The sequence below is a fragment of the Apostichopus japonicus genome, chromosome 14 (genome assembly GCF_037975245.1).
Source record: "Apostichopus japonicus isolate 1M-3 chromosome 14, ASM3797524v1, whole genome shotgun sequence".
Classification (NCBI taxonomy): domain Eukaryota; kingdom Metazoa; phylum Echinodermata; class Holothuroidea; order Aspidochirotida; family Stichopodidae; genus Apostichopus; species Apostichopus japonicus.
The window spans coordinates 23,443,107-23,469,950 of NC_092574.1; the positions used below are offsets into that span (position 1 = coordinate 23,443,107).

General features: G+C 38.2%; 2 protein-coding genes and 1 pseudogene across 6 annotated transcripts; 2 read left to right on the plus strand and 1 right to left on the minus strand.

The window, feature by feature from the left end:
- The first annotated feature begins 4,278 nt into the window (after nucleotides 1-4,278).
- Nucleotides 4,279-18,969, plus strand: LOC139979574 (sodium/glucose cotransporter 4-like). 5 transcript variants are annotated; one of them, XM_071990513.1, is made up of 15 exons: nucleotides 4,279-4,387; nucleotides 7,113-7,201; nucleotides 7,697-7,768; nucleotides 8,237-8,341; nucleotides 8,706-8,765; nucleotides 9,366-9,470; nucleotides 10,559-10,745; nucleotides 11,071-11,282; nucleotides 11,740-11,875; nucleotides 12,832-12,939; nucleotides 13,628-13,778; nucleotides 14,738-14,906; nucleotides 15,907-16,122; nucleotides 17,346-17,448; nucleotides 18,616-18,969. In XM_071990513.1, exons 2-15 carry the CDS (start codon nucleotides 7,115-7,117, stop codon nucleotides 18,879-18,881), a joined length of 1,977 nt encoding a protein of 658 aa, XP_071846614.1. In that variant the 5' UTR covers nucleotides 4,279-4,387; nucleotides 7,113-7,114; the 3' UTR covers nucleotides 18,882-18,969. The 5 variants fall into 5 exon arrangements, with proteins under 5 accessions (XP_071846614.1, XP_071846615.1, XP_071846616.1 ...); XM_071990514.1 differs by lacking the exon at nucleotides 4,279-4,387 and adding an exon at nucleotides 4,423-4,492; XM_071990515.1 differs by lacking the exon at nucleotides 4,279-4,387 and adding an exon at nucleotides 4,515-4,545.
- LOC139980415 (U2 spliceosomal RNA) lies at nucleotides 15,187-15,263 on the plus strand (annotated as a pseudogene).
- A 1,442-nt stretch (nucleotides 18,970-20,411) lies between the features above and the next one.
- On the minus strand, nucleotides 20,412-22,644 carry LOC139979579 (thyrotropin-releasing hormone receptor-like). The gene has a single exon (XM_071990524.1). It carries the CDS (start codon nucleotides 22,236-22,238, stop codon nucleotides 21,111-21,113), a length of 1,128 nt encoding a protein of 375 aa, XP_071846625.1. The 5' UTR covers nucleotides 22,239-22,644; the 3' UTR covers nucleotides 20,412-21,110.
- Nucleotides 22,645-26,844: the final 4,200 nt, after the last annotated feature.

The following is a 26,844-nucleotide window of genomic DNA, read 5'->3' on the forward strand; positions in this document are numbered from 1 at the left end:
CCAAAGGTGAGCCAAAAAGTGTTTCCGAACATCCGCTAAATCATATGATTGGAAATTTAAAAAATCGAGAGGAATAGCAGTGGTAGACTAGTCTAAACCTTTTCGTTTTCTGGTTTAAAATTAAATGCAGAGCTCCCAACTGACCCGCAATTCGCGGGAATTAGACCCGCATTCTAACACCCAAACCCGCTGACCCGCACAAGCGTCCGAAAAACCGCATTGTAATTGTCAAGTATACATAAAAAAAAATTGCATCAAATTTTGACTTAGCAACCATCATTTCTTTAGCATTTAGCATAAAAGAGTATAAAACCTCATTTACAGCATCACTTGAACCTCAAATTAGCCTATATTTCTTTTCATTGGGGCGAGCAGCGAACATTTTCATGCCACGGGAAAGAATGAATTATCACCTACTATTCAATTTATTGATGTTACACACCCCTTATACCCCTCCCCCAGGACAGCGATTCGTGTCATGGACCAGCATTTGCCTTCTCAAGAGTTGGGAGCTATGTAAATGTATGAGCATGAGGATTTACAGTTTAACACCATTTTGCAGTTACAGGCTGGTTGTAAGAAATTTATAACCTATGAGAAATAAAATTTCTTGAGAAAGATGATCCCAACTTTGTTTCATAAATATTTTAGAAAATTACACCTGGGAAACATTTTTTTATAGAAGTAAATTAACATCACCATGGTACACTTTTGTCGCACCAAATTGCATCTGAGGGCATTCAGCAATAGAAAATTTTCCAAAGGGGGAGGAGGGCACCCCCTCCCCAGTGGCGGCGGAACCGGGGGGGCTTGGGGGGCTCAGTCCCCAATGAAAAAGTTGAGGGGGCAAATGCATGATAAGCCCCCCCCCCCCCAATATTTACCAAGGTTCCGAAACGTGCATCTGCCCATTTTTCAATGCATACTTGTCGACCTGTCCGATGCACACGTATACTATATAGGTGTAATAATTTTAGTAATTGCTGGGGGACCCTCGGCCCGTCCCCTGGCTATAGACCACATTGTCACCCCAACCGCGTCTTCACGCCCCGTGAAAAGTGGAAGCAGTGAGTGTGAGTACCAGTAAGCGTAACACAACTTCGTCTTAGGCCAATGACTTGCCTCATTTCAGCCAGTTCTCCAACATCCCCTTACTTAGTGGCGGAGCGTCCATATATACAGTCAGGGGCGGATGCCCCCCCCCCCCCTGACGGACTCAAATGGACTGCTGGCGCCCTTTTCTGCTTTTCACTACTTTTTTACTTATTCGCGATTATTGACTATTTTATTGCGCTCTCATATACCTATTGACATTTGTTGGTGTAATTTTCCGACGAAATGGCGACGACACCTATTTATTTTCCGTTTATCTGCAAATTAGTAAGGCCTGAAAGGGTGATTTCCTGCAATCTAGGGAGTGTCTTTACTCAAAAATTTTCTGACCGCTCCGCGCCAACCTGTGGTGGCGCTCCGCTTAGATAGTGTCCAGAGCCGTATATTGGCTCTGATAGTGTCGAAAGCGCCCCTACAGACTATTCTTGCCCCCCCCTGACCAATACCCCTAGCTCCGCCACTGCCCTTACTACACTCAAAAACGTCTTTGCGAGTACACTTCGAGTAATTGCTACTCTCTTATTAAAACACCATCGAATATACAAATTACAATGTTTTTACAGACTTTCGTGCAATCTGAGAAATTGCAGGCTTGAGACCCATATTCTAGGGGTGGGTATTCGAAGCATAAAACACTCGGGAAGTGCCGTTTCCGGCCATCTGGGGTTTGAAAAAACCAAAAATTTTCTTGTACGCTCCGCGCCAACCGATGGTGGCGCTCCGCTTAGATAGTGTCCACACATTAGCACCCCCAATAATTTTTCCGTTCCGCCGCGCCTGCCCCTCCCTTTAGACCCCTCCCCCATATCACTCTAATTCCACTTTGGCCCCTCCCAAACAAAGGCCCTGGATCCGCCAGTGAATAGGAACACGCCCTCAGTATTAACCTGCTTTAATTGCTAAATCAGGAACTTGATCACTGTCGGTGGTCTTCTCATTGATTTATCTTTGAAAGCTAATACTTTAGACTGCTCGCTTATAGGTCGGCACCTGAAATTCTAATTTAAGGGGGGAAGTGGGGGGAGCAGGGGGTGGGGCAAGGAGAGGTGGATGGGAGGCGGGCAAGCAAAACATAGCCTGTAGGCCCGTAGCCTGATGTTAGAAACGAAAATGTGAAATAAATCTCGACGAGGTGGGGAGGTGGGGCGGGGGGTGGGGCGGGGGTGGGGGGGAGGGGATCAGGAGCTAATTAAGGTAACCGTGAAATATGAGATACAGAACATGTTTTCTCATGTTAAAATCAAACCACGAAGTTAGGCTTGGAAAGGGTGCATGATGATATAAATTTCACCGTGGGGCCGAACCTGGATCTCTATACGCGCACGGGAATAACGGCGGAATTCAATGCGAAGACGACATGCTTTCCGCGTTATAGGACCGCAGGACATAACATCAGGGCTATAGCATAGTTGACGAGGATGTCGTCACAGAACAAGAATATCCCGTTCTAACCCCGATAGACAACGACATTGTAATGTCTGTTATAGATTTTCTAAAACAGCAAACATAACATACTGACAAATTAAGAATTCGAAGGCAAAACATGGAAATATTTATTGATCCCCCTCCCCACCCCCACCCCGAGTCTATGGTTGAAAAATAAGCACGTTTGTTTCTTTGTTTAATAACATTATCGTGGAAGAGGTTTGTGAGCTTGCATGGGTATAGTCAATATAGCTTTTCCTTTTTCATTGCAAAGTTTCAAAATCGACTTGAACCGTCGGACACATTCGAATTTATTGTGACCACTATACATCTTCGGACATGATATTAAGTAGCTCTCTTGAGATATGAATATGAGTTAATAAATTTAGTCAAATGTATGTTTAGTTTCATAAAGATAAGATTTCTGTAGATTCTGTTGCATAACGATTGTCACCATGGATTGCGCATGCGCATGAAAACATTATGTCACCATTATCGGCAGCACAAACCCTTCTACATTAGAGCTGTGATTTATAATGCATGTGATTGTGATTTGTTAACCGTGATGGTAAAAGTTTGTAAATGTTAACTGTACGCTTATAGCTACTCAAAATTTTCATTTTAGTTTTAGTTTTATTAGACTCATAGATTGAAGCAATGAAACTTGTTGAATTAGAGAATTAAAGGAAGCCGAAATTTAGTCTTGATATGCCAACGCGCATGAAGAAAACAGACAATTTTGAGGACTTAGTATTGTCACTGTAGCTGTTCCTGGTTTCAAGATATGCAGCTTTTTAAATGTGCTAAATATTAACATAAATCCACTGCTTTATCATTTTCTCTAGTAAGAACTTTATCAAAACATGTTCTTTCAAATGGTTATGAGCACAAGAGTATACCCATGGGTGACATTCAATATCAATTGTCCTAATTTAAATACAATTGTTAATACATTTGTTGCCTCCACGCTGTTTACAAAACCTGACAGGAAAAGTAAATAAAGACAAACAGCAATTATTGTAGTGTAAGAGCACTTATTTGCAGGATTCATGTATGTCCCTGACACACAAGGCCCTACAACCCATCCAGGCAGTTTGCATTCCAGACGGACGGAATAGTCTACTATTTACATGGGGTTGCTTTAACATGAAGAACTGTCTGAAAACTACGAATGGTTCAATGGGGAAGTCCCATTGTATAAAAAACAGAATTTTGTATGGGTGCCTGCTTGTTGGGCCTGCCACACCTTGCGAAGGCGTCATTTGAAACCATAAAAGTATTACTTTTACCTGTTAAGTTGTTGTTGTATCACAGATACTGACCTAATGGTCTCTGCAGTGTTAGACTTATCAGCCCAGCCACTTTAATTGAAGAGTCTCGATTTCTTAAAGAGTTGCTTATCAAATATTATTATTAGCATAGAAACGCAACATGGCCTAGTGAAACAATACTTTTAAGATAATAATTAGTTTTGTGCCTAAAGTCCTCCTATAAAGTATAGATAATTGTTTTGAAATATTTCTAAATATATTTAACAATAAATGTAGTTTTGATATATTTGACGTTATGAAATATGATCTATGGACGTCACGTAATTGAGATATATAATGTAAATATTCTTTTGATCGTTGTTTTAATCTCGACCAGTGATCTAATCAATTACGTTGATTACCTGACTCAAACTTGTTTGATGTCAAAGGTCACCGTCGAAAAACATATGTTAATTAAGATCCAAAGTACCAAAGACCCGACTATAATACTATAGTATTACACTGTGGTTTAGAGATTACCTCTGTTCTGTAATGACTATTGTGCAGTGACTAAGCTTTCAGAGGAACACAAGCCACAGGTAAGTACTTATTAAACTAAGTCGTAGTAAGAAGTCCTATAGTAAGAAATGAGAATGAGCTATGCGTGGACGAAGTAGTTATCAGAGTGTAAAGTAAACGGTGCAGTAAGTGGTAGGCCAGTTGCAGGCCAGCAGTAGGCCAGCGGTAGGCCAGTGCAGTAAGTGGTAGGCCAGCAGTAGGCCAGTGGTAGGCCAGTGCAGTAAGTGGTAGGCCTATACAGTCAAGTAAAACAACGCAGCACGTGTATTACCTGATTTTTGCTCCATGATATTATGCAGTTTGAGACAAGTTTGGCTGTACATTAAACAAGTAACATAAAGTAATGTATAGTTTGTCAATGGAGAATAAACTCAAACCAACGAAATTCTATGTTGTTCTTACTCAAAACGCTCTACTTGAACAAAACAAATTCGATTGCTTCATCGATTATCATCGTCATCATCATTATCGTCATCTTCATCGACATCGTCATAGTACGTAGAGTTTACAGAACGACTGCCGTTGCTATCGGGTTACACAGTAGTTTCATTCACTGAGGATTTAAGGAATTTCACTACATGACACGGTAAATGCACCTAGTGCATCAAATGATATGGTATATAATGGTTGCAGTTGGTCAAGGGGATGAAGGTCAGTAACACACATGACTTTTGACTTAAAGGTATTGAAGACTCGCCCCAAACCGCGTGCGGCCATCTGAAAAAGTTAACTTTCTGTTGCTTGCAAGTGACGTTTTGTTCGTGTCGCTACAAAATGCAGACAGTAATGAAACGAGATACCTTAATTGTCCATCGCTGTATCGTTTGTATACTGTGCTGTGGGTACTGACCGCAGCTGTATGTACTGACTGTACACTAGTGTCTAATTACCGACGGTAGCAAGCTGTGTGTGTATTTTCTGGGATCGATGGTGGTGTTTAACACTTCTGTTAGACCTCATTCGAAACTACGTCAAATTACCGGCATTAGACGTTTCTTTTTGCGCGAGTCTTCACACCCTTTAACGTTAAGCCTATTAGTATATAGTGTAGTACTAATATGGTGGTCAACGTATTCGGAGATAAGACCTGCTTTATACGAGTGAGTGTCTTGCTATAGTTAAACACGGAATAACACGAACACTTGAACATAAGTAGGAATGACGTGTGCATGACTGTCCTAACCTCTTACCTTGATGAATAATGTTTAAGTGCATAAAACACTGTGTCTGTATACAAATGATCTTAGCCACTGTTCACGGAACGTTCCAATACGAATGAGTTTGTGCCGCAGAGTCGGTGGAATCGATAATCATACGTAATGCTTAATGCGACAAACAACCCGAAACGTTTCCATATGTCACTGATTAGTAAGTACAGCTATCAATCTCGTTACCCACACCATTTACATTCTATGTATCACCTACATATGTAAGAGCGAGTTTGATCGTGTTCTCGTCAAATCACTTAAAGCTATCTTGCCGTTAATTGGTTACTAAATAATGTTGTTGGCAGGGACGTCGCTAGGGGGGGGGGGCGTGGGGGGGGTCTCACCCCCAAACTTGGAAAAACTGACGATAGTTTGGAAAAGTGGAGTGCGACAGTCGGAATTTCCGCACTCTAATTTGTCTAGGCCTATTCATGTATTCCTGTGATTGTGAATGACCTAAAAATTGAAAAATGTCGGTATATTTACCACGTTTTCCTTGCCACTTTGAGAAATTGTATCCCGCGATTCTTATACTCCACCGTACAAAACTTCGTATAATTTTGAATACTCCAAAAACAATGCCTACTAAGAGAACTACCGTCATAGGCGTAGGAGCCCAATTTGATTTGGGGGGGGGGGGGAGGAGGGGGGGGGGGGCTGTAACGACCTGCCCGAAAAATACAACCAATTTTTTTCGCGCGTTCCACATGTTAATGGCATATCATATAAGCATGTATCGGTTTTTACATCGCATGCCAATAACATACAATCATTTTCCGTGTTATTACCCTTCCATATTGGTTATAATTATTGGAGAAGTCGTTACAATATTAATGGTAATAGTAATAAAGGTTTAACCATTGAAAAACACATTGCAAATGATCTTTCTTTCAGTAGGTGCCCGAAAAGTTATCAGCATATTGCCCGAATTTTCACAAAATATTTGGTGGGGGTGGGGGTGGGGGTGGGGGTGGGGGTGTGTGTGGGTGTGGTACGTGTTGTGGGTATGTTTGTGTTCCATTGTTTACGATTCGTGATCATTCCTTTTCTTTTTCGGGTTTCGTTTATTGATGATTAACCTGTTCTTTATCATATCTGATATAGTAAATCAACTACACTTACCGGCTAAATATAAACACACTACATATCGAATAAACATATATTGGCAAACTATGTGATAAACGTGGACTACACTGGATATTGGTTATAATAAATTCTAAATAATAATAACAATAAACATGAAGTGTGTGATACCTGCTTCGTATGAGAGAATTAGGTTTGCACTACACACGGCATCTATAAATGATGCGTGTATAGTTTTGCGCAGTCACAACGAGCAACGCATTTGTTACAAAAACATCCGTTCATGAAATCAATGATCATTGATGGAAAACTGTCAAACTTTTGACATGCTGCCCTCCAGTTCATCATGTACAATATATTGCATAACAACTTTTTGTTGATGTACCGTATATATACGTTAAGCCGTGCTGAACCTGAATGATAATATGACTTGCTATAAATTTGTTTTCATCAGACATGGCGATCGAGGGATCTCAACTAGAAGTGTTGGATATCGTTATTATCGTCTTAAATTTTGTATTTGTATTAGCTCTGGGAATATGGGTAAGTGAATATAAACTTATTAATATAATAAAATGGGGACTTCCTCTGCTATATGTTTAATTTTTTCATTGATTTTTTTTTGTTATTTCTGTCTTCACAACACATTTTTTTTCTCGAAAACTGTGAGTGCGTGATCTACGCGATATAAACATTTTTTTTATATACAAGGCATCTTAATACAGTCTAATATTAAGAAAATGATCCATAAATCCTTTTAGTACATAAAATTCAACTTTTTTGTTAAACTTTCTTGGGAATTTCCTCAATCTTTTTTTATCTACAATTTGTAACTGCAAGCATTCCATATCTTCTGATATGAGTAAATATAGGGACTATACAAAAGATTCAAATATGGTGGTGAAACTGAAATTAAACTATTATTGCTGCAACTGAAAAACAGATATCGGGAAAACACCTTTAACTTATAAATGTTAATGCTCTGCTGGGAGTTGATGTCAAGGATAAACAAATTCAATTCTTTTCTCATTTCTAAAGGCCAGTTCCAAAGCCAATCGTGGGTCCACCAGTGGTTATTTTCTGGCCGGCCGTGGCATGGATTGGTGGTTGGTAAGCAGAAACAGTAAATATATATATATAACTATAACTATATCTATAACTATATATATATAACTATTATAACTATATATATAACTATATATATATAACTATATATATTATCCGATGCATGTTTGGGTTGAGGAGTGAATTGATAGGCTATACGGCATCTGCTTTAGTCTTATAGCACATTGTGTAATTATAGAGTAAATCTCATAAAATTATCATAAACATTACCATCAAAGACATTGAACAACCACCACCAGTTTCCCACGAAAGTTTAAAGGGATGGGAATTTTGAGCACCTGGAATATTTACATATAAATTATGCATTAGATACATATATTTCTATCGCAATAATACATAACGTAACGTCTACAGACTACCACGATGCATGTGGAGGAGTGTATAAAGTGTAGTACAGGGAAGAAGCTGCTTTTGGTATCTGCATAATTATATCCCCCTGCTCTTTGTTTCAAGATTGGTCTATCGCTCTACGTCAGTAACATTGGCAGTGCTACTTTCATCGGAGTTGCAGGAACGGCGTCCCTTAGCGGTTATTCGGTTATATCTTACGAATTTACGGTAAGTCATTCATAACTTAAAATTGTAACCAATGGATGATAGTCATCATTCTCAACAAAAAAGAAAACAACGGCATAACGCTTAAAGAACTAATAATTATATTTTTCACTTTAGAGAATATCAAGCAATCAACCGCTGAAGTATAGGGGATGATGAGGAAGGGCGGGTCACGGAGTTTCTTATGGTTGTGACAGGATTATATTTTCCGATGTAGGCCTATTACTCCCTCTTAACTGAACTGAACTTATCCCAAATCAACTTCAATCTTTATGGAAACGAGTAATTCTGAGTTTGTGATAGAATTGATTGTTTATTAATACAGATTAATATAGCCTATAATGCATTCCTCTATTTTCTGTTACAGGGACTATTTTGTTTACTTTTACTCGGATTTGTTTTCATGCCATTGTACATCTCTGCTGGGGTGAGTCATCGATTACATATATAGTGTTCACTGACACAATAACCAATCAATTGTATAAGGACTAGATATATGTATGCCCTTCTCTCCATTACACTCCCTCCCCTCTACACACCCCATTAAAATATCATGATTTATTGTAATATATAGGTAAAGAAAGTGTAAGCTAAACTATATGTGCTTAAAATGCTGAAGACTTCGACTTCTTCAGTTTTTATACTTTTGCTTATATTCGCATTTTATTTTGGCCTAATTAAGCTATATTTTGTTTTAACAATCACTGGTTTACTACCGAATAACTTTGGACAAATGCATAAATAAGCTCAAATAGGCATCTCAAAATGCTTTATGAATTTACTGCTTGTCCAACAGGTTTATACTAAACTGTGAAGTAAAAAAAATCCGATCATTTGTATGCGATTTACATATGTATAAAAGGACACAATTTTAAAGCAATCATTCTTTTAAGATTTCAGCGACCCATTATTCGGAAAGCGTGACTCAAGAACATGCATGCAAGCATTTACATTTTGCTTCGACTAAATGTATACATTGTCTGCTATATATATTTTGTCTCGTTTCGCTTTCCATAATCACATCTAGGTCTTCACTGTTCCTGAGTACACTAAGAAGCGCTTCGGCGGAGACAGACTCCAGGTTACTCTCTCGATCACGTCCATCGTCCTTGCTATTTTAGCTACTTTGTCAGTAAGTCATATGATGCAACAAATATAAAAAACACTTTTTACGTCATTATGAGATATGTTTTTTTTTGGGGTGTGGGTAGAGTGAGGGAGGGGTTGGGGTGGAGAGGGGAGGGGAGGGGAAGGTTTCTACAGTCCTTGAGTATACCAAGAAGCGATCTGGTGGTGAAAGGGTATTCAACTAGCTCTCTCAATAATAGCTAGTCATGTCAGTAAAGTAGAAAGCCTTTGAGTACACGCTGTATACATGGAAACTATACTAACTTGTAAAAAAAACATTTTAATATGTTTTTTAATGAGAAAGGAAGTAGTAATATATTATAACAGATGATTAATGTTTTCAAAACATATTTATTTGTTAATTACCGGTAGCCTATTACAAATAAGTCCTTTTTCATAAATAAATTATCATAATTTGTAACAACAATGTCTACGTGTGTATATATTCGTATGACACTAATATATTTTCCTTGTATCTCGCGTCTCATGACAGCGATTAAAAGTACCGTATGTTACTTAGTGTGCAAAGCTGCAAAACTTAAAACACAATAAATATTTCATCAAAGTGATTATGTGATCAACAATAACTGAGGCTTGAAAAAATTAAGCACGTCATTAGCTAAATTTGTTAATCAATTCAGTATACTATATGTAGCCTACATAATTTATGCTGGATTACAGAATGTTATACTCGAAGTTAATCTATTACATACTATATACAAGATATATATATAAAGATTAACTCTAGGCCTATGTGCATTACCTCAGATATATGTAGTGTCCATTTGCTTTGACGTTCACGTCTCCCGTAACAATCAATTTCATAAATCTCAGAATATGGCTTTATACTATTTTTTTTTAATATTTAATAATATTTTATAATATTTATAATTATATAGTAATATAAATATAATATATAATATCTAATATATAATATCTAATATAATATATAATATACGATATAATATACAATATGTAATAATATACAATATATAATATATAATAATATTTATTATATATTATATATTTTATTTATTATATATATATAATATTATTATATATTAATATTATATTAATATTTTTATTTAAAAGTCTGAGATGTACGCTGGAGTCGTGATCATTGAGCAGAGTCTAGGCTGGAACGTGTACGCAGCTGCGATTCTCTTGTTAATTCTGACTGGGTTATACACAGTAGCTGGTGGACTAACAGCAGTCATTTACACAGATGCTATGCAGTCTATTATCATACTCATTGGCGCGATCATTCTAGCTAGCTTAGGTGAGTATATATTAGATTCGTTTCGCAAAGTGTAACGCTTTTTATATGATTTCCATTTCGTCATATATATATCGGTCACGTGGGTCACAGTGCATTTACCTATTAACATATGAAGTTAAACATGACATCATGACTTCTCAATGTATCTTTTGATGTAAATTTTCAATTTCTCGAGTCATTATCTTCTCTCGCCCTCCTTTTATATGTATATAATAAACTGTGTTTATTAAGTTTTGCAAACTTTGATGTCGAGATCATTTGCTTAATAGTTTCTGTTTTTTTCTGATTGAAAATACGGTTTTTCCCTCGATTTTCTTTTTTCCAGCTTGGGTTGAAATCGGCGGTATCGATAATCTATATATTAAGTACATGGCAGCCGTCCCAAAAACCACCGCTGTGTACGGCAACAGTTCGTGTGGAATACCACAAGAGAACGCATGGCATATATTCCGTCCAGCGAGTGATCCTGACTACCCTTGGCCTGGGGTATTGTTTGGTATAACACTCCTCTCTGCCTATTATTGGTGCACAAACCAGGTTAGTTACCGCAACTCCACCCCACCCCAATGTCCTGCACGCCCCATCCGACTTACCTCCATACTCCCACCTCGCACGAATGTCCTTATATACGCAAACCATTTTATGCTCACAACTACGTATATGCTAGACTAGATATGTCTGTGTCCATATAGACGCAACGGTATTACTTGTATTTATTTACTATCCTATTAAAAAAGGTCCAAATTTAAGTAGTTCACATTCTAAATTCATTGTAGAATTTAATGCGAGATGGATTTTGAAACATTTTTAACTGAAAGACCATCGTAATGCAAATGAAGGAAGGTGTGAAAGGAAGAATGCATCATCACCATTTATCATAAACTCTGATACATTCAGCACTGCCAGTGTATCATATCCTATTTGTTGTGTGCTACCAGGGAGTTGTTATGGAACAACTCACTGGTGCTACCACGGTGATATTTTTCTTCGACAGATTTTGGTGCAACGTTCATTGGCAGCGAAGAATATAACTCATTCCAAGGCAGGCAGCATTATGGCGGCGTACCTAAAACTCTTACCCATGGTCCTGATGGTGTTTCCGGGTATGGTCAGCAGAGCCTTATTCCCGGGTACGCAAATAATCTTAACACTATATCACTAAGCTTAGGTATACGAATTTAAATGTTTATATCACTAATAAAACATCACCAGTGGCGTAGGAAGCTATCATAAAGGGAGAAGCAGAAAAACAAGTGGGGTCTGGGGTCCACGGTGGCTAAGATGCGAGATTTGAAATTTCGACTATGTTTTGTCAAATTTAATTTCTAATTTTTTGTTAAGTGCAGGAGTTTTAGTGTCTCAACGAAACTTATTGTCAGTTCGCTCCAAAAAAATATTGTCAAAATCTTGGGGGAAAAGTAAAAAATTAGAAGAAATATTAACTATTTGGAACTCCTTTTGTTAGTACAAAGATTCCAATCAAGTCAGGGGAAGAAAATTTACTTGATAAAGCATGTTTATCTTGCGCCTGGTTATAACGATAATAAAGTGTTAGTTGGAAATGTTTGGAACAAAGTTCTTATACAGGTGAAACTTGAAGCCTTATGGAGGAGATAATCCAACCAACCTAAACATTATATGATATACATGCGTATGATAAGCAACTCACTGAGATGATATGCTTCACCAAACTATACATTACATGATATATATGCGTATGATAAGCAACTCACTGAGATGATATGCTTCACCAAACTATACATTACATGATATATATGCGTATGATAAGCAACTCACTGAGATAATATGCTTCACCAAACTCTACCTCATATGATATATGTGCGTATGATAAGCAACTCACTGAGATAATATGCTCCATTTGTGAGATTTTATGGTATAAATGTCACGTCAGAAAGCTTCGTTTTGTCAACATGCATGTGATGTGTTATATAAGATACACACCTCTGACGATACAGGTATGCACCAATGAGTGTCTTTTTATAGTTCACATGTCTTGATTTGTGAACATGTCCATTTTGCACTGATGTCAAATTCAATTTTGTCTTGCTCTATTTCTGCTCTTAAGATGAAATTGCTTGCCAATCTGCAGAGGCTTGCGAGGCGGCCTGTAGCAATCCCGCCGGCTGCTCTGACATCGCATATCCCAAACTAGTGCTTGAACTTATGCCAGTAGGTAAATATATAATTCCTAGTAACTTCTTTTTTCAAGTACAACACCAGTCATCCTATTATGTGTGACGCTTTTGACTTCAGATTATGCGTTGGGGATTGGGTGCCATGATGGGTAAGGAGGGGAGGGGAGGGGAGGGTAGGTTCAGGTTAATGCAACACTGATTAGGCTCTTTTACACAACTCATATTACATAACATTGTTGCACACTTGCAAGAACACCAACCTCGTTTTTATTAATTTTTTTTCTCATAATGCTGGATTACTGTATTCCATGCGAAAGCTAGAAGATATTTCGAAAAATGTCTTCAAGATGAACATAAAGTTAAGCTTAGATTATTCTTTAATGGAAAAGGTGTGATGTGCTTATATTATGTACTGTTAATAGTTCGTTAAAATGCTAATAAACCCCCAAGAAGAATTAAATTGAGTGATTGAGAAATTTTCATGTGACGTTGATGAGTGGGATACAATTTGATGAAACGATTATGTAACAATGTGTAGCAAAACGTATCTACATAATGTATACACGAGAGATAAGATACATGGAAGCGCACACTGTCTATCAGATTTTTAATTTTTTTTTAATTCAATCTTTCTGTGTCTGCTTGTTTTTTCATTTGTTTGTTATAGTTGCTTGTATACAAAAACGTTAATCTATAAATTTCTTTCCATTTATTGTTTTCTACAAGGCATCAAGGGATTAATGTTAGCCGCCATGTTAGCAGCGCTAATGAGTTCCCTCACGTCCATATTCAACAGTCTTAGCTCTCTTTTTGCTCTGGATTTGTGGTCCAAATATCGGCCAGATGCGACCGAATTAGAACTTACGATAGTCGGCAGGTATACCGCCTTCATTTTCATAGTTTTTTTTTAAACATATGTCAAATACACCAAATATTTTTTTCATATTGTACGTGAGGTCATGATGATGGGGATGATGATAATGATGATAATGATGGTGATGATGGTGATGATGATGATGGTGGTGATGGTGGTGATGATGATGATGATGATGATGATGGTGGTGATGATAATGATGATGATGATGGTGGTGATGATGATGATGATGATGATGGTGGTGATGATGATGATGATGGTGGTGATGATGGTGATGATGATGATGATGATGATGATGATGATACTGATGATGATGATGATGATGATGATGATGATGATGATGATGATGATGATGATGATGATGATGATGATGATGATGATGATGATGATGATGATGATGATGATGATGATGGTGATGGTGATGGTGATGATGATGATGGTGATGATGGGCCTTATATACAAGGTGAAGCCGGATGTTACAAAGTTTTCGACTTTTCGTCGAATTTATTAAACTAAATCATGGCCGATATAATAATTTTTTGGCGAAGAGATCCATGCTGAAGGCCTTATATGCTTTTTTGGCTGCGATGCATGATATAGATATGCCCTCATTTACAATCAATTACAGTGACCACACTTTAGACTTTAGATTTTAATCATTAAACGTTACATGTGATATATTCGTCACGTACTTCTGTTTATTTAATTTAAATAGTTTGTAATCAAATGATTCTAGACTTGGAAGTCATATTTTTGTCTTCCCACAATTAATTATTCGCGACGTAAAAGGCAGAGGGCAATGATTCCTTTTGTCATTTTTATCCATTATAATTACAAAGATATTTGTTGACCATAACGCGTTTCCCATTATCGACGGTCATCTTCGAAAGCGCGTTCCATAGCAACCACTCTTATCATAAACTATACACTGTTTATGTTAATTCTATGTATATTCTATGCAGGGTCGTCACTGTCATCATTGCAATAATCAGTATCCTTTGGCTTCCGGTGATTCAAGTCTTTGGCTCTGGAGAGCTGTTTGTTTACATTCAATCTATGACGTCATACCTATCTCCACCAATGTTTGCTGTTTACAGTATGGGTATGTTTTGGGAAAGAACTACGGAGCCGGTGAGTAACCTTCGATAAGATTAATGAGCCGATACAGCTCAGGACATGATAGTTGACTTCTTATGATCTGTCGTTTAATCTATCGACAAAGATTGATATCTTTAGAGTTGCTTGGGCAAATGAACGGCTTTGTCTTACAGCAAGCAACAGACAATTTAAGTCGGTCTGAAATTCACAACGATATAGGAAATGTGGTAAAAAGTGGTAAAGAGGTAAAATAGCCCTCTTGTAAGTTTCTGTCCATGTTGACCGAAGGAAATACATGTAAATGCACTAACAGATCACTTCTCGGCCTTTTGGCTAAGATCATGTGTAGTATCTGTTCCCTTTCGAGGGGAATAGTGATACACACCTGACGATGATCACACAGTCACAGTCTCGATGCAAGGGGACTGGAGTTGACAGCGGATCAGTCGTTTGGTTGTTTGGTTTTTCGTGCCCAGGTTCTTTCCTAGGTGACTTTTCTTAAAAAGTACTAACAGTCTTAGTGTAAGGGGACTGGAGTTGAGAGTGGATTTTAAGTCGTTTGGTTTTCGTGCCCCAGGCTCGTTTTCTTGGGTGACTTGTCTTCAAAAGTAGCGAAGAATAAAAGGTGACATGACCTAGCATGGATCTACACCACTGCCTATGCTATGCACGATAAAATATGCTAGTCAAGTTGGTGTGAATACCCGCCCCCCCCCCCCATCTCTTTAACGCAAAAGGCACCCATCACATGGACGTTGCTATATACTTCTTTATTTAGAGGGTGCCCTATACCTTTCTGAGGGGCATGCAAACCATTTTTCCTAAAACAAAAATTCTCACACAAATATTTTGGGGCCCAATCACGCCCCTCCCCCATGCCTCTACCCACCCTTCTCCGTGGCTACCCCACTTACCCATCATGTTACCTCTTAAATAATACTTGTTTTGATTACATAAGCCATTGTTGTTCCTTACTGTTTCTCTGTTATTTATTTTAATTTAGTGTTTTATTTACTATTTTACTATTTGCTAGGGTGCCTTCTACGGTCTCATTCTTGGTGCCATCATTGGACTGGTTAGGCTCGTTCTTGACTTCGTGTACACAACTCCGGGATGTGGTGAATTCGATGACAGACCAGGCATTGTGAAAAACTTTCATTATCTTCATTTTGCTCTAGTTCTGTACGCCATCACAATTATGTTAATTGGCGGGATCAGTTTGATGACTCCACCGATCCCTAGTAAGAAGGTGAATATCATATAGTAATATACGATTATACAAAGATATATATATATACATAAATATATATATATATATATATATATATATATATATATATATATATATATATATATATATATATATATATTCCTCATCTCCTTTGATTAAAATGACGGCTTATTTTTTGCTACTTAGTTACTTACTATTGTTGGTATGACTTTGTTTGGATTTCAAGTTTTGAAGGAGGGATAAGTTATGCATAATCTTCGCAGTCATCTTGACTTTCAAACCTAGACCAGAAATATGCTCAAAACGATTTCACCAATCTAATCTTTTAAGATATACCCGAATAAAGTTGTTTATTATGGCACCGCCCCCCCCCTCCCCGCACGCCCACCTCTCTCCTACTACCCCTGCCATCCATCTGGTGATAGCGTTTGGCGTTGTGACTAAAAAGTGCTTAATTACATAACACTTCCAACTGTAACTTCGCCGAGGTTAGTGTCCTAACTCACTGAAACAGATGCATATACCACTGACTTTAAACCGTTTAAAGAGACAATATCAAAAGTCTACATCAGGTAATCATATAGAAACAACGGATTACGTACAAATGAAGTAGTTAAGTACCCAGTCCCTCGCTTATTTAATGCCATCAGTTAAACTGAAAATAAAATAAAACTGTCAGCAAACTGCTTATCCACTAGAGAGCCTGTGTAATAGAATGTGTAAAAGTAAGTTGGCCTGACGTGTCGATCCTAGCAGGATCTTCTTCAAAGGCTAAAAACAAAAAAACAAAAACAAAAAATCATTTTTTTTAGCCTTTGAAGAAGATCCTGCTAGGATCGAAACGTCGGGCCGACTTACTTTTACAAATCGGTTAAACTTGTAAAGACAAAGGGTAATACATGATCATTATATATGCAAGCAGATACACCAAAACTGTCAACGAAATGATGGAAATGTGTTTTATTCATAATATAAGGTGTCTGTAATCTTAAAGAATTTCTAGCATTTATCATTGAGTTTTTGGATAACTATAGTCCCTTTAATGTGCCACGAAATCATGGAATTTCTCCATTTTATTATGGAATTGCTCTTTTTTGGGAGTGTAAAGATAACAGGTGTTTAGTGTATTCATGGAAGTATGTTCAAGTTATTAATTTCATTGTACCTGTTTATTCATACTTTATACATCATAGTTTAGTTCTCCCGTCCTACATGCACCGATTTCGCTCTTTCATACACAGCTAGTTCGCCTAACTTGGTGGACGCGCAACGATATGAGTAAAAGGGAACCTATGGAGCCAGAAGAAGAAGGAGAAAATAAAGACGAATCCAGTGAACTACAAGGTATTGAAATAAGAACAGTTATAGCGCCATCCCTTCCCTGCGAATAAAAGCATGGTTGCACCTATTTGAACGGGAGCCGATGGGAATTCATAAAAATCGCGCCCTGACTGTTCGTACGACTGCCGTAAGTGAAAGCGTCGTGAATAAGAATACGCGTCAGTTTATAGAAAGAATAGTGGGTGAGGGGAGTAGTAGTGGTGTAAAGAAATGTCACCTAAGGGAAAATAAATTTATAAAGTTACTATACTAACACCCCCCTCCCCAGCGCGTACCCACCAACCCTCCTCTCATAAAAACCACCAGTTTGCTGGTATCTCATTCTCATTAAGAGCCAAGTCGATATTCAGGAGGACCCCCATGCACGCCTACATGTGAGTCAAGTTTGACGACCCCACAACCACACCCCTCTTTCGTAAAAAAAATGATCCGTTTCAGCCCCTCTATTAAAATCGGGGGAAATAAGACCCCCCCCCCCCCTCACACACACACACCTCTGAAATCATGTGCACATTACTGTTAGCTACGTATATATCATTTAGCTACGTATAGCATCTATGCACCACGTTGAACCTGTGTTTTCTCGTTTCGCTATGAAGTGCAGGCTTCTTCACTCTTGAACTGCCCGACGTATAAGTCACTATTCACCCGGCTGCCGGGTGAATAGCCGCGCGTTAAAATAGGTAGCCTACTTGAACAGCATGCAGCCTAGGATATGCACACAACATTAGCATTTCCATTACTGTATAAGTGTATATACAGTGGCGTAGGAAGGTACTTTTGAGTGGGGGGCTGAAGACTGATGGCCGGCCTGGGGGAGGGGTTTAAGGGGAGGGGGTGTCCCCCTCCCCTTTGGAATTTATTGCATTTCCAGGTGGCCTCAGATGCAATTTGGTGCAATATAGCACACTTCAACACCCACTCCATTTTGTAAACTTAATTTTGTATTTTCACCTGGCCTTAGATGCAATTTGGTGCTCCAAATGAGAATTTTTTTCTCAATTGGAAATGAAAAAGGGGTTTTCTGACTTGCGAAGCGAGGGGGCGGAATGATACTTCCGCCCCTCCACATTTTTCACTGGGGGGGCTGGCGCCCCCCAGCCCCCCCCGGTTCCTACGCCCTTGTGTATATACATTGATTTAAACAAACAATCGTTGCATTTCTTTCAGAAGATGAGACTGAAAGAGAAAAAGGAAGAGAAGAAGATGAAGAAGATGATGACGAGGAAAATAAGTCCATTTTTAGGAAATGTTTTAATTTCGTGTGTGGTACCACTTCCACGAAAAATGAACCCGAACTAACTGAGGAAGAAAAACAAGCACTCTTAGAGAAAATGACATCCATAAAAGAAGAACCCTTTTGGGAACGAGTTAATTTCGTCAACGGTGTGATCTGTTTGGGAATTGGAGTATTTTGTTTTGGTTTTTGGGGTTAGTAACCTGGAATTCAACCACTGACTTGGTTATGCTTTACTCCCCGCTTGCAATCCGCCTCCCCTCCCCCGCCCCCCCCCCCCCCAAATACAAAGAGAGAGAGAGAGAGAGAGTGTGAGAGAAATGTTGAAGAAATGTAGCAATGCTTTATCTTCAGAGTCTTGACACGTTTTTCAAATCAAGTCCAGAAAAATACGTTGAAAAACCACGTATAATTATGAAATACCCTTCAAGGTGGTTATTAATTGGTACCACAATTGTTTAGCTAAAATGTATAGAAGTAGTGAATTATACTTCCTTGAAGTTTACAACCAAAGGACGCAAATAATCATTAAATCTCGATTCGATATTTCGATTTCAATAAAAAAAATATTCCTTTCTTTTAACTGTGACAATACTTTCGTCAATTATTGTAAAATATCTTTTTAAGTTAAAATTTGAATATATTTTAAATTACTTTGTGTCAGTTACGAACAATATAGCGGGATTTGTTTCATTTTCTTATGTTTAGTAAATAAATTGATAATAAAATGAAAACAAAATGTATTATATTTACAATATCAGCAGATAAATAATGCATTTCCAATCTGGGCAAAGAGTTACGAACTAACAATAAACGCAATCTGTCTATGCACCTAATAATGGGAAATATATGCATTCTTTTATATACTATATATAATATTAAAGATCGATTTTATATGATTACCATGATAACTGAACAAATGTATATAATAAAATATATGCAGTATCAAGATTCTCAATTGATTATCAGATTTTTTTAGCATTCAACTAAGTATATTGTTCTGGTCAGGTTTACCTTATAAGAACTTTAAAGATTCCATATCACGCCCTTGGACGGTTGTCACCCATGTATTCACTTTTCCAGACATTTCTGATTAATTGATGAGCAATGAATGTACAAGCTATCTAGATCAGTTTTGATACCATTATGATATATAATTCCTATACAATAAATAAAATAAATATAATTGTTAGCATAATTAAAGTCATTCAGTATTCCTTTGTACTGAGATGTTGTATTTCATGACTTTTCAATCAGTTAACTATATATCGTTATATTGTGGCTTTCGTTAAAATTTTAATGTTTGGTATCATGTATAGGATGCTTACCACAGAGAACGTATCCAGGGACGTAGCACGCTAAATCCATGTACATTGCAAACTAATACGGGACGTTGTACCTCAATGCATAGACGTTGAAAGTTAATCCATTCCTTGCGACATTTAAACTTTATTCGATCCGAAAATGAGAAAAAGGTGCTCATCACATGCTTTCCCTTCGGAAACGTTTCATCATGTTTTCACTCGGAGAATCTACCCTGTCCCTTTAACCCACCCCCCCCCCCCTCATACCCTAGGCTACCGTAGACTATATCTAGCACATCGTTAATAATGGTCATTCAGATGTGGGGGGGGGGGGGGTAATGGTGTCCGGAAGAAAGGAAACAAGGATGCCCAAACGTGACATCCGAAGGGGTTTGAATTTTTAAGATTGAAAGAGAATTAAACAACTTACATCTCTACACTCCTCGCATATTATCATTAGATCCCAATATGGCTGCCTCATCCATTCCGAGATTACTTTTTTTTCACACATATCCACTGTAAACGCCTTTCTCACGCCTCTCTCCCTCCCCATTCGTTTCTCTCAACGCACCCCCCCCCCACCCGCCCCGTCTCTCCCTCTGCCGACTAGGTAACTGATGTAATTGTTAATTGTTCAGGTCAACGACGTTGCGTAGGCAGCGTTATGTCTAATAATGTCCCAAAACAACCTGACTAGATACACACGTCATCACATTGCCGTCTTAATAAGCTAATTATCAAAGCTTTTAGCTATCTTTTTCGAAATTTTAAGATTATCGTGAAGAAATATTGAAACTGAAGCACCGAGTGGCACTATTAAAATGTCTTAACAATTTCAATGGTTTAGCTTATATTAGCAAGATCCATTTCTGTTCAAGAAAGTAAAGAATGAAATAAAGCGAACCATACAAACTTCTAGTTTTATGTGAGTCTGTGATGTCATATTTAGACTTACTTAAGTCTTTATTATTCTTGTGAGTGAAAGAACATTGTCATTTAACTATCACCGAAATAGGATAATATTTTTTATGATGTTTGGGCAAGTTGTTAATCTCCTCCACCTTTATCGTATAAACAGTAGTGATCGTTGGGTTTGCCCTTTCTTTGACAGAAAAAAACAGTTTCTACATTTCAATGGTTTCTTCAATCGTGTTCTCCGTTTGATCAAGGTGGCTTTTCTTTCGTTCTGGACAGCAGTTGAAAGCCTCGGCTGAAGCCCGACGATATCTTCCATTCATAATGTTGTAAATTAATGGATTAATCATAGAATTAATGTACGTAAGGATCCGAAAGACCCACTGAACGGCAATGAATTGTTGACTATCTAGAAGATATTTCCCCGATAATTCGCTTATCATTATAGAAATACGCATAAACTGATATGGACTCAGTAGAAAGAAAAACAAGACGCCATTGACAATCAGCATCCGGGCCACTTGATTACGTGTTTTTATTCTCTGCGCATGGGCAGAAGAATGTTGCCTTTGCTCCTGAGCTCCGACCCGCATTTGGAATACTCTGATAATTTTCACGTACATGATGAAGTTCAATATCATTGCCACAAAGAAAGGTATGGTACGGACGCCATTAAAGACCGCCTGTAGAACAAAAGAATCTCCATAACAAACACCAATGACGTTGTAACTATCTGCATATTCAGGATAATCGGGAAACTCGAGGCATACGTAATCAAAATACATAAAGTATGGAATAGAGAACCCGTATCCGAATAATACAGCGACCAACCAGGAAGTCGTTGTCAAACGGACAGTTCGTGATCTACCCCTTAGCAACCGATGTTGGACTGGACGGCATATTGCATAATATTTCTCCATAGTTACGAGAAGGACAAGAAAAATGGATGCGTAAAAGAAGCATTCGACCGAGCATTGTATTACTTCACACCAGAGAGCTGATCCAAACCCATATTGATCGACTTTGATATTGGATGCTGTAAAACGTCCGACCTTCTCCAAGATTGCCATGCACAGAAAACACGTATCAGAAATGGCTAGGTTCGCCAGATATATATTAGTTACTGTGCGCATCCGTTGTATCCTAGCAAAGACGAATAGGAAAGAACTATTTAACGACACACCAATGATGAGTAATATTGGTAGAATAACTGCGATCAGTATTTCTTCCGTCTGTGTGTAGAGAATGTATTGGCTGTCTTCGGGCGATGTAAAGGTTAGGTTGAAGTATATCATATCCGGTGTACAATAGGATAGGTTTCTCCCTGCTTTAGCCATGATGACTGAATGTATGATCAAATTCCGAAGAGTCTTTCACCACAATGATCGTCTGTTCTACACCATTTGGTGCTTAACAGCACAAGGTAGTTATCTGTTTGGTTAGTACATCACATACGCTCATAGTGTAACAACTGCGGCCTCAACAAAGACAGCAGTGATGCGACAGTCATGTACTTAGGCAGTGTAATGTCAAGTCGACAAAGCAGAGTGAAATCCTTCCATCGATGTAAACGTATAGTTAGACACACGTTCTCGTCGGTTACTGTTTAACCTATACAAATTACCCAAGCTCTCATCTTAGTATAAAATGGACTTATTTCTTGACCAAATTAGAGTTGTTCGCTAAACTAGAACGTTGCCAACTCACTTCGAAGGGTTATATATATACACTAAATACCTTTCACGTTTAATACAACAGCATCAATTACCAAGAGTCACTAATCTTGTTGACATTTGCTCAGATCTATGCTAATGACACCGGTAACAACTGATAAATTGTTAATCGTTGTTTAGTTTGCTCTCGACATTCTTTAATCCTTCCAATTTACACAGATACCTCCCAGAACGTCGTTAGAGATTATAAGTGTAGACATTGTAACACTGTACAAGAAGACTTATATAGTCTTACGTTTGTTTATGAGTTAACGGATTAACTACAAATATCGTTTGTTTATATACACACATATTATTCTGCCTCTGTATGGTATTAACAGTGACATAAGAACTGGTTAGAGCTAAATAAGAGGTCTCGTAGACTGCGGTATTTAAATTAATTTCAAATTGGTATAATTTAACCATTTGAATATCGACGTGATCAGGTGTGAGATGTTACTTTAAATTGTAAAATCTCAGTTAAGTCAATTTAAAGTCACGTGCAGGTCTTCTTTTTTTTTATCAACATTAAATTAAAGTTTCTCAAATCTAACTTACATTGAAAAAATAAAAATAGGGTACGCGGTAAGTGAGATGTTACGAACAAACACTGAAATCCTACATAAACACTGACCAAACATGTTGATTCTCGTTCGCTGTTGCGATGCCATCATGCGACACTTACACACATCTTATATACTGCTTCTTACTATCCACGATATGTCGGTACCGATACCGGTGTAGTTTGTCGATTTGTCGATGTCGACGGTTATCTTTCATTCTGTGTTTCTCAAAAGATAAGTTTGGATAAGTCTCGTTCGTCGTTGTGATGTCATCATGTGACAATTATACGCATACTGTACTGTTTCTTACTATCCACGATATGTCGGTATCGATACCGGTGTATTATGTCGATGTCGACGGTTCTCTTTTTCTTTCTTGTTTCTCAAAAGATAAGTTTGCAAGAAACCGGCATTTAACACGACACCATGGACATAATATCATACCCCTCTCACTACCCATGGCAGTAATATCATACCCCTCTCACTACCTATGGCAGTAATACTATACCCCTTTCACTACCCTCTCAAAAACTTACAGTATAGCATTTTCCGGACAAAATGTCCAGGATTGTTATGCTTTTGAAGGAATGTTTTTTTTTGTATCAAATTTCTTTTGTTTCCAAGCAACCGTCCCAAAAGTATAGCATATAGTAAAATTATCCATGCTAGGTCTCGCGATATTATGAAATACAAAGGAGCCCGCCCAATGCTATCTCGCACTTTAGTTCCATTTTTCATTGGATCGGGAGAAGGAGGTGGTGGAGACGTTGCATATTTCGAACCTTTCTTCTTGATCAGAACTTTAACGAACGCTTTATAGTTCCATTTTGCTCTTTGTTTTATCTATTAAATTTGTGCTTTTTTTTTCCTCTCTGTATCTCTTCTTGAAAATTCGAAAATCAAACATAAGTTCCTACACACTCTAGCGACTATAGTTCAGTAAGATTTGTTTACACAGTACGCTTACAAAAAAATTGATACTAACATATAAGCCATTTAATGCTAGCATATATTGGATTTCAGTGCTTGTATATGTTGAATTAATGCTACCATATCTTCAAAATTATGTTACCATATATTGTCGATTTAATCCTTATATTAGAATTCGACGAATAGCAGTGCAGGAAAAGCGACCGGAATTTATTCACTTCCGTGAAAAATCCACCCACATTTCCCAACAAAGCTTCAGCAACCAATCTCTTTAATGAGGCTTTATTACTAGGTTTATATGCCATAAAAGTTTGAATAAGCGTTTCTCAAAAGCCACGTACTTATTTTAGGCACATAGCCTGGCGCATGAGTCATTACATTGCTTTAAATTCAGGTATTAAGGTCATGAGCAAGCTGGACAGGGATAACATTTGTGTATCATAAATGTTGCACTTACTAAATAAGATGGCGGTATTTGGGAACACGTCAGGGGCGGATCCAGGGGGGGCCGACCCGGCCCCGGCCCCCCCTTTTTGGAAATCAGTTGCGTTTTTTTATGTGGGAGTACTTTAAATTCCTAATAGGCATAACTTGGTGAAAGAAAAGCCTAATATATATCCAGCTGTTCTTCCCTGAAACGCGATCGTTTTTATTCCAAATTTGAAACTAAGGCAATTACCAGGCCTACGCGACATCACGTATTAATTAGATACGGCTCAGTACTATAGTGCTGACTATTACTGTCAGGGAAAATCAATGCACAGTTAGCAAGTATATCATAATTATCTGAATGAAACGGGGTGTAGGCGGTTTTACACTATCTAACGCAACGTACTCGCCAAGAACCTGAAGTATTTTTAAGGGAGGGCCCAAGGAACATGAACTTATAGCATGCTCCTCGTGGTGAAGCATAATTGCACCTATTAGGTGAATTGAGTGTACTGTTAATAGTAGGAGAGACTAGTGTAGGTTCTTATGACCAACTAGACCGGTTTCTGCTCTCAAACTTTATAGGAGCTTCATCAGTAGTAGTATTGAATATTTTATATTCGGCCTGGGCGTCTCGTTCTCAAAATGCATCTATTTTCTGTGCACGAGTTTTTATGGGCTCATAATGCAGCTATAAGAGCATCTAAAAGAGCTTCGTGTGAACCTTGAGAGTCAGCTGATTCTTCGTTAGTATGAAACCTTGAGTTAACAAGTAAACCTTTGAGATTTTGGTTTTATTTTTTGATTTATTATATAATATATAATAATTTGGTCGCTGTCGGCAAATTTTGGGTCTGTCGGCAAAAGGAGAAAAGGTGAAGAGTGCGGAAGGGGAAGAAAGAAGGAAAGCTGAATAGAGAAAAGGAGAACGGGAGCTTCTTTATCGGTTATTTCGATTTTCCAGTTCTTCATCTGATAAACTCATTCACCAATCCAATCACCCGACGCCTGCAAGTTAAAAACCTCTCGGCAAATAACTGATAATGTCACGGCCGTCAGTATAGCTACTGTAGCCAGGCTCAGCTAGACGAGTGCCAGAATCGCCGGCAACTCAGTGAAAGAAATGGAATTAAAGGCTTCCGTATAGGCCGTAGCCCATGAGTCGTGCTATCGTGTGACAACGTGTTGTTATTATCCTCTGTTCAGAATGACGTCATCGCAGATGTCATTCGTTCTCCGTGGAAAACTTAAGGACACGGCTCACGAATTGTACACAATTTTTAACGTTTCTCGCTTGTATATCAATGAATGTTGTTATTTCTCATTACCGGAAAGTTTTCTGAACATTTTCATCACGAAGTTTCACTATTTCAACGATCGGTGAAAGAGAAAACACAGTTCGATAATTGGTCCCAATTAATTCTTCTTCTGCCGACTGCCATAAAAATAATATCGAAATGGAAATTCTACGGTGCCAAATTTGACTTAAAATATGCACCAGATTGCATCTAAGGACGTTTCAAAACTAAAAATTTTTTCCCCCTCCCCTTAGACCCCACCCCCATTTCAGTCACCACTTCCAGATCCGTCGGCAAATCAAATTTGACTTAAAATATTCACCAGATTGCATCAAAGGACGTTTCAAAACTAAAAATTTTCCAAAGGGGAGGGGGTGTCCCCCTCCCCTTAGACCCCTCCCCATTTCAGTCACCACTTCTAGATCCGTCGGCAAATCAAATTTGACTTAAAATATACACCAGATTGCATCTAAGGACGTTTCAAAACTAAAAATTTTCCAAAGGGGAGGGGGTGTCCCCCTCCCCTTAGACCCCTCCCCCATTTCAGTCACCACTTCCAGATCCGTCGGCAAATCAAATTTGACTTAAAATATTCACCAGATTGCATCAAAGGACGTTTCAAAACTAAAAATTTTCCAAAAGGGAGGGGGACACCCCCTCCCCTTAGACCCCTCCCCATTTCAGTCACCACTTCCAGATCCGTCGGCAAATCAAATTTGACTTAAAATATACACCAGATTGCATCTAAGGACGTTTCAAAACTAAAAATTTTCCAAAGGGGAGGGGGACACCCCCTCCCCTTAGACCCCTCCCCATTTCAGTCACCACTTCCAGATCCGTCGGCAAATCAAATTTGACTTAAAATATACACCAGATTGCATCTAAGGACGTTTCAAAACTAAAAATTTTCCAAAGGGGAGGGGGACACCCCCTCCCCTTAGACCCCTCCCCCATTTCAGTCACCACTTCCAGATCCGTCGGCAAATCAAATTTGACTTACAATATGCACCA

What these genes read in the sequence shown, in the direction of transcription:
- LOC139979579 (XM_071990524.1), bottom strand. Translation starts at nt 22,238, where the DNA reads ATGGCTAAAGCAGGGAGAAACCTATCCTATTGTACACCGGATATGATA.
- LOC139979574 (XM_071990511.1), top strand. Translation starts at nt 4,976, where the DNA reads ATGATATGGTATATAATGGTTGCAGTTGGTCAAGGGGATGAAG. An exon ending in ATTATTGGTGCACAAACCAG is followed by an intron (nt 11,283 to 11,739) that starts GTTAGTTACCGC and finishes TTTCTTCGACAG; the next exon opens with ATTTTGGTGCAACGTTCATT. An exon ending in CACCGATCCCTAGTAAGAAG is followed by an intron (nt 16,123 to 17,345) that starts GTGAATATCATA and finishes TTTCATACACAG; the next exon opens with CTAGTTCGCCTAACTTGGTG.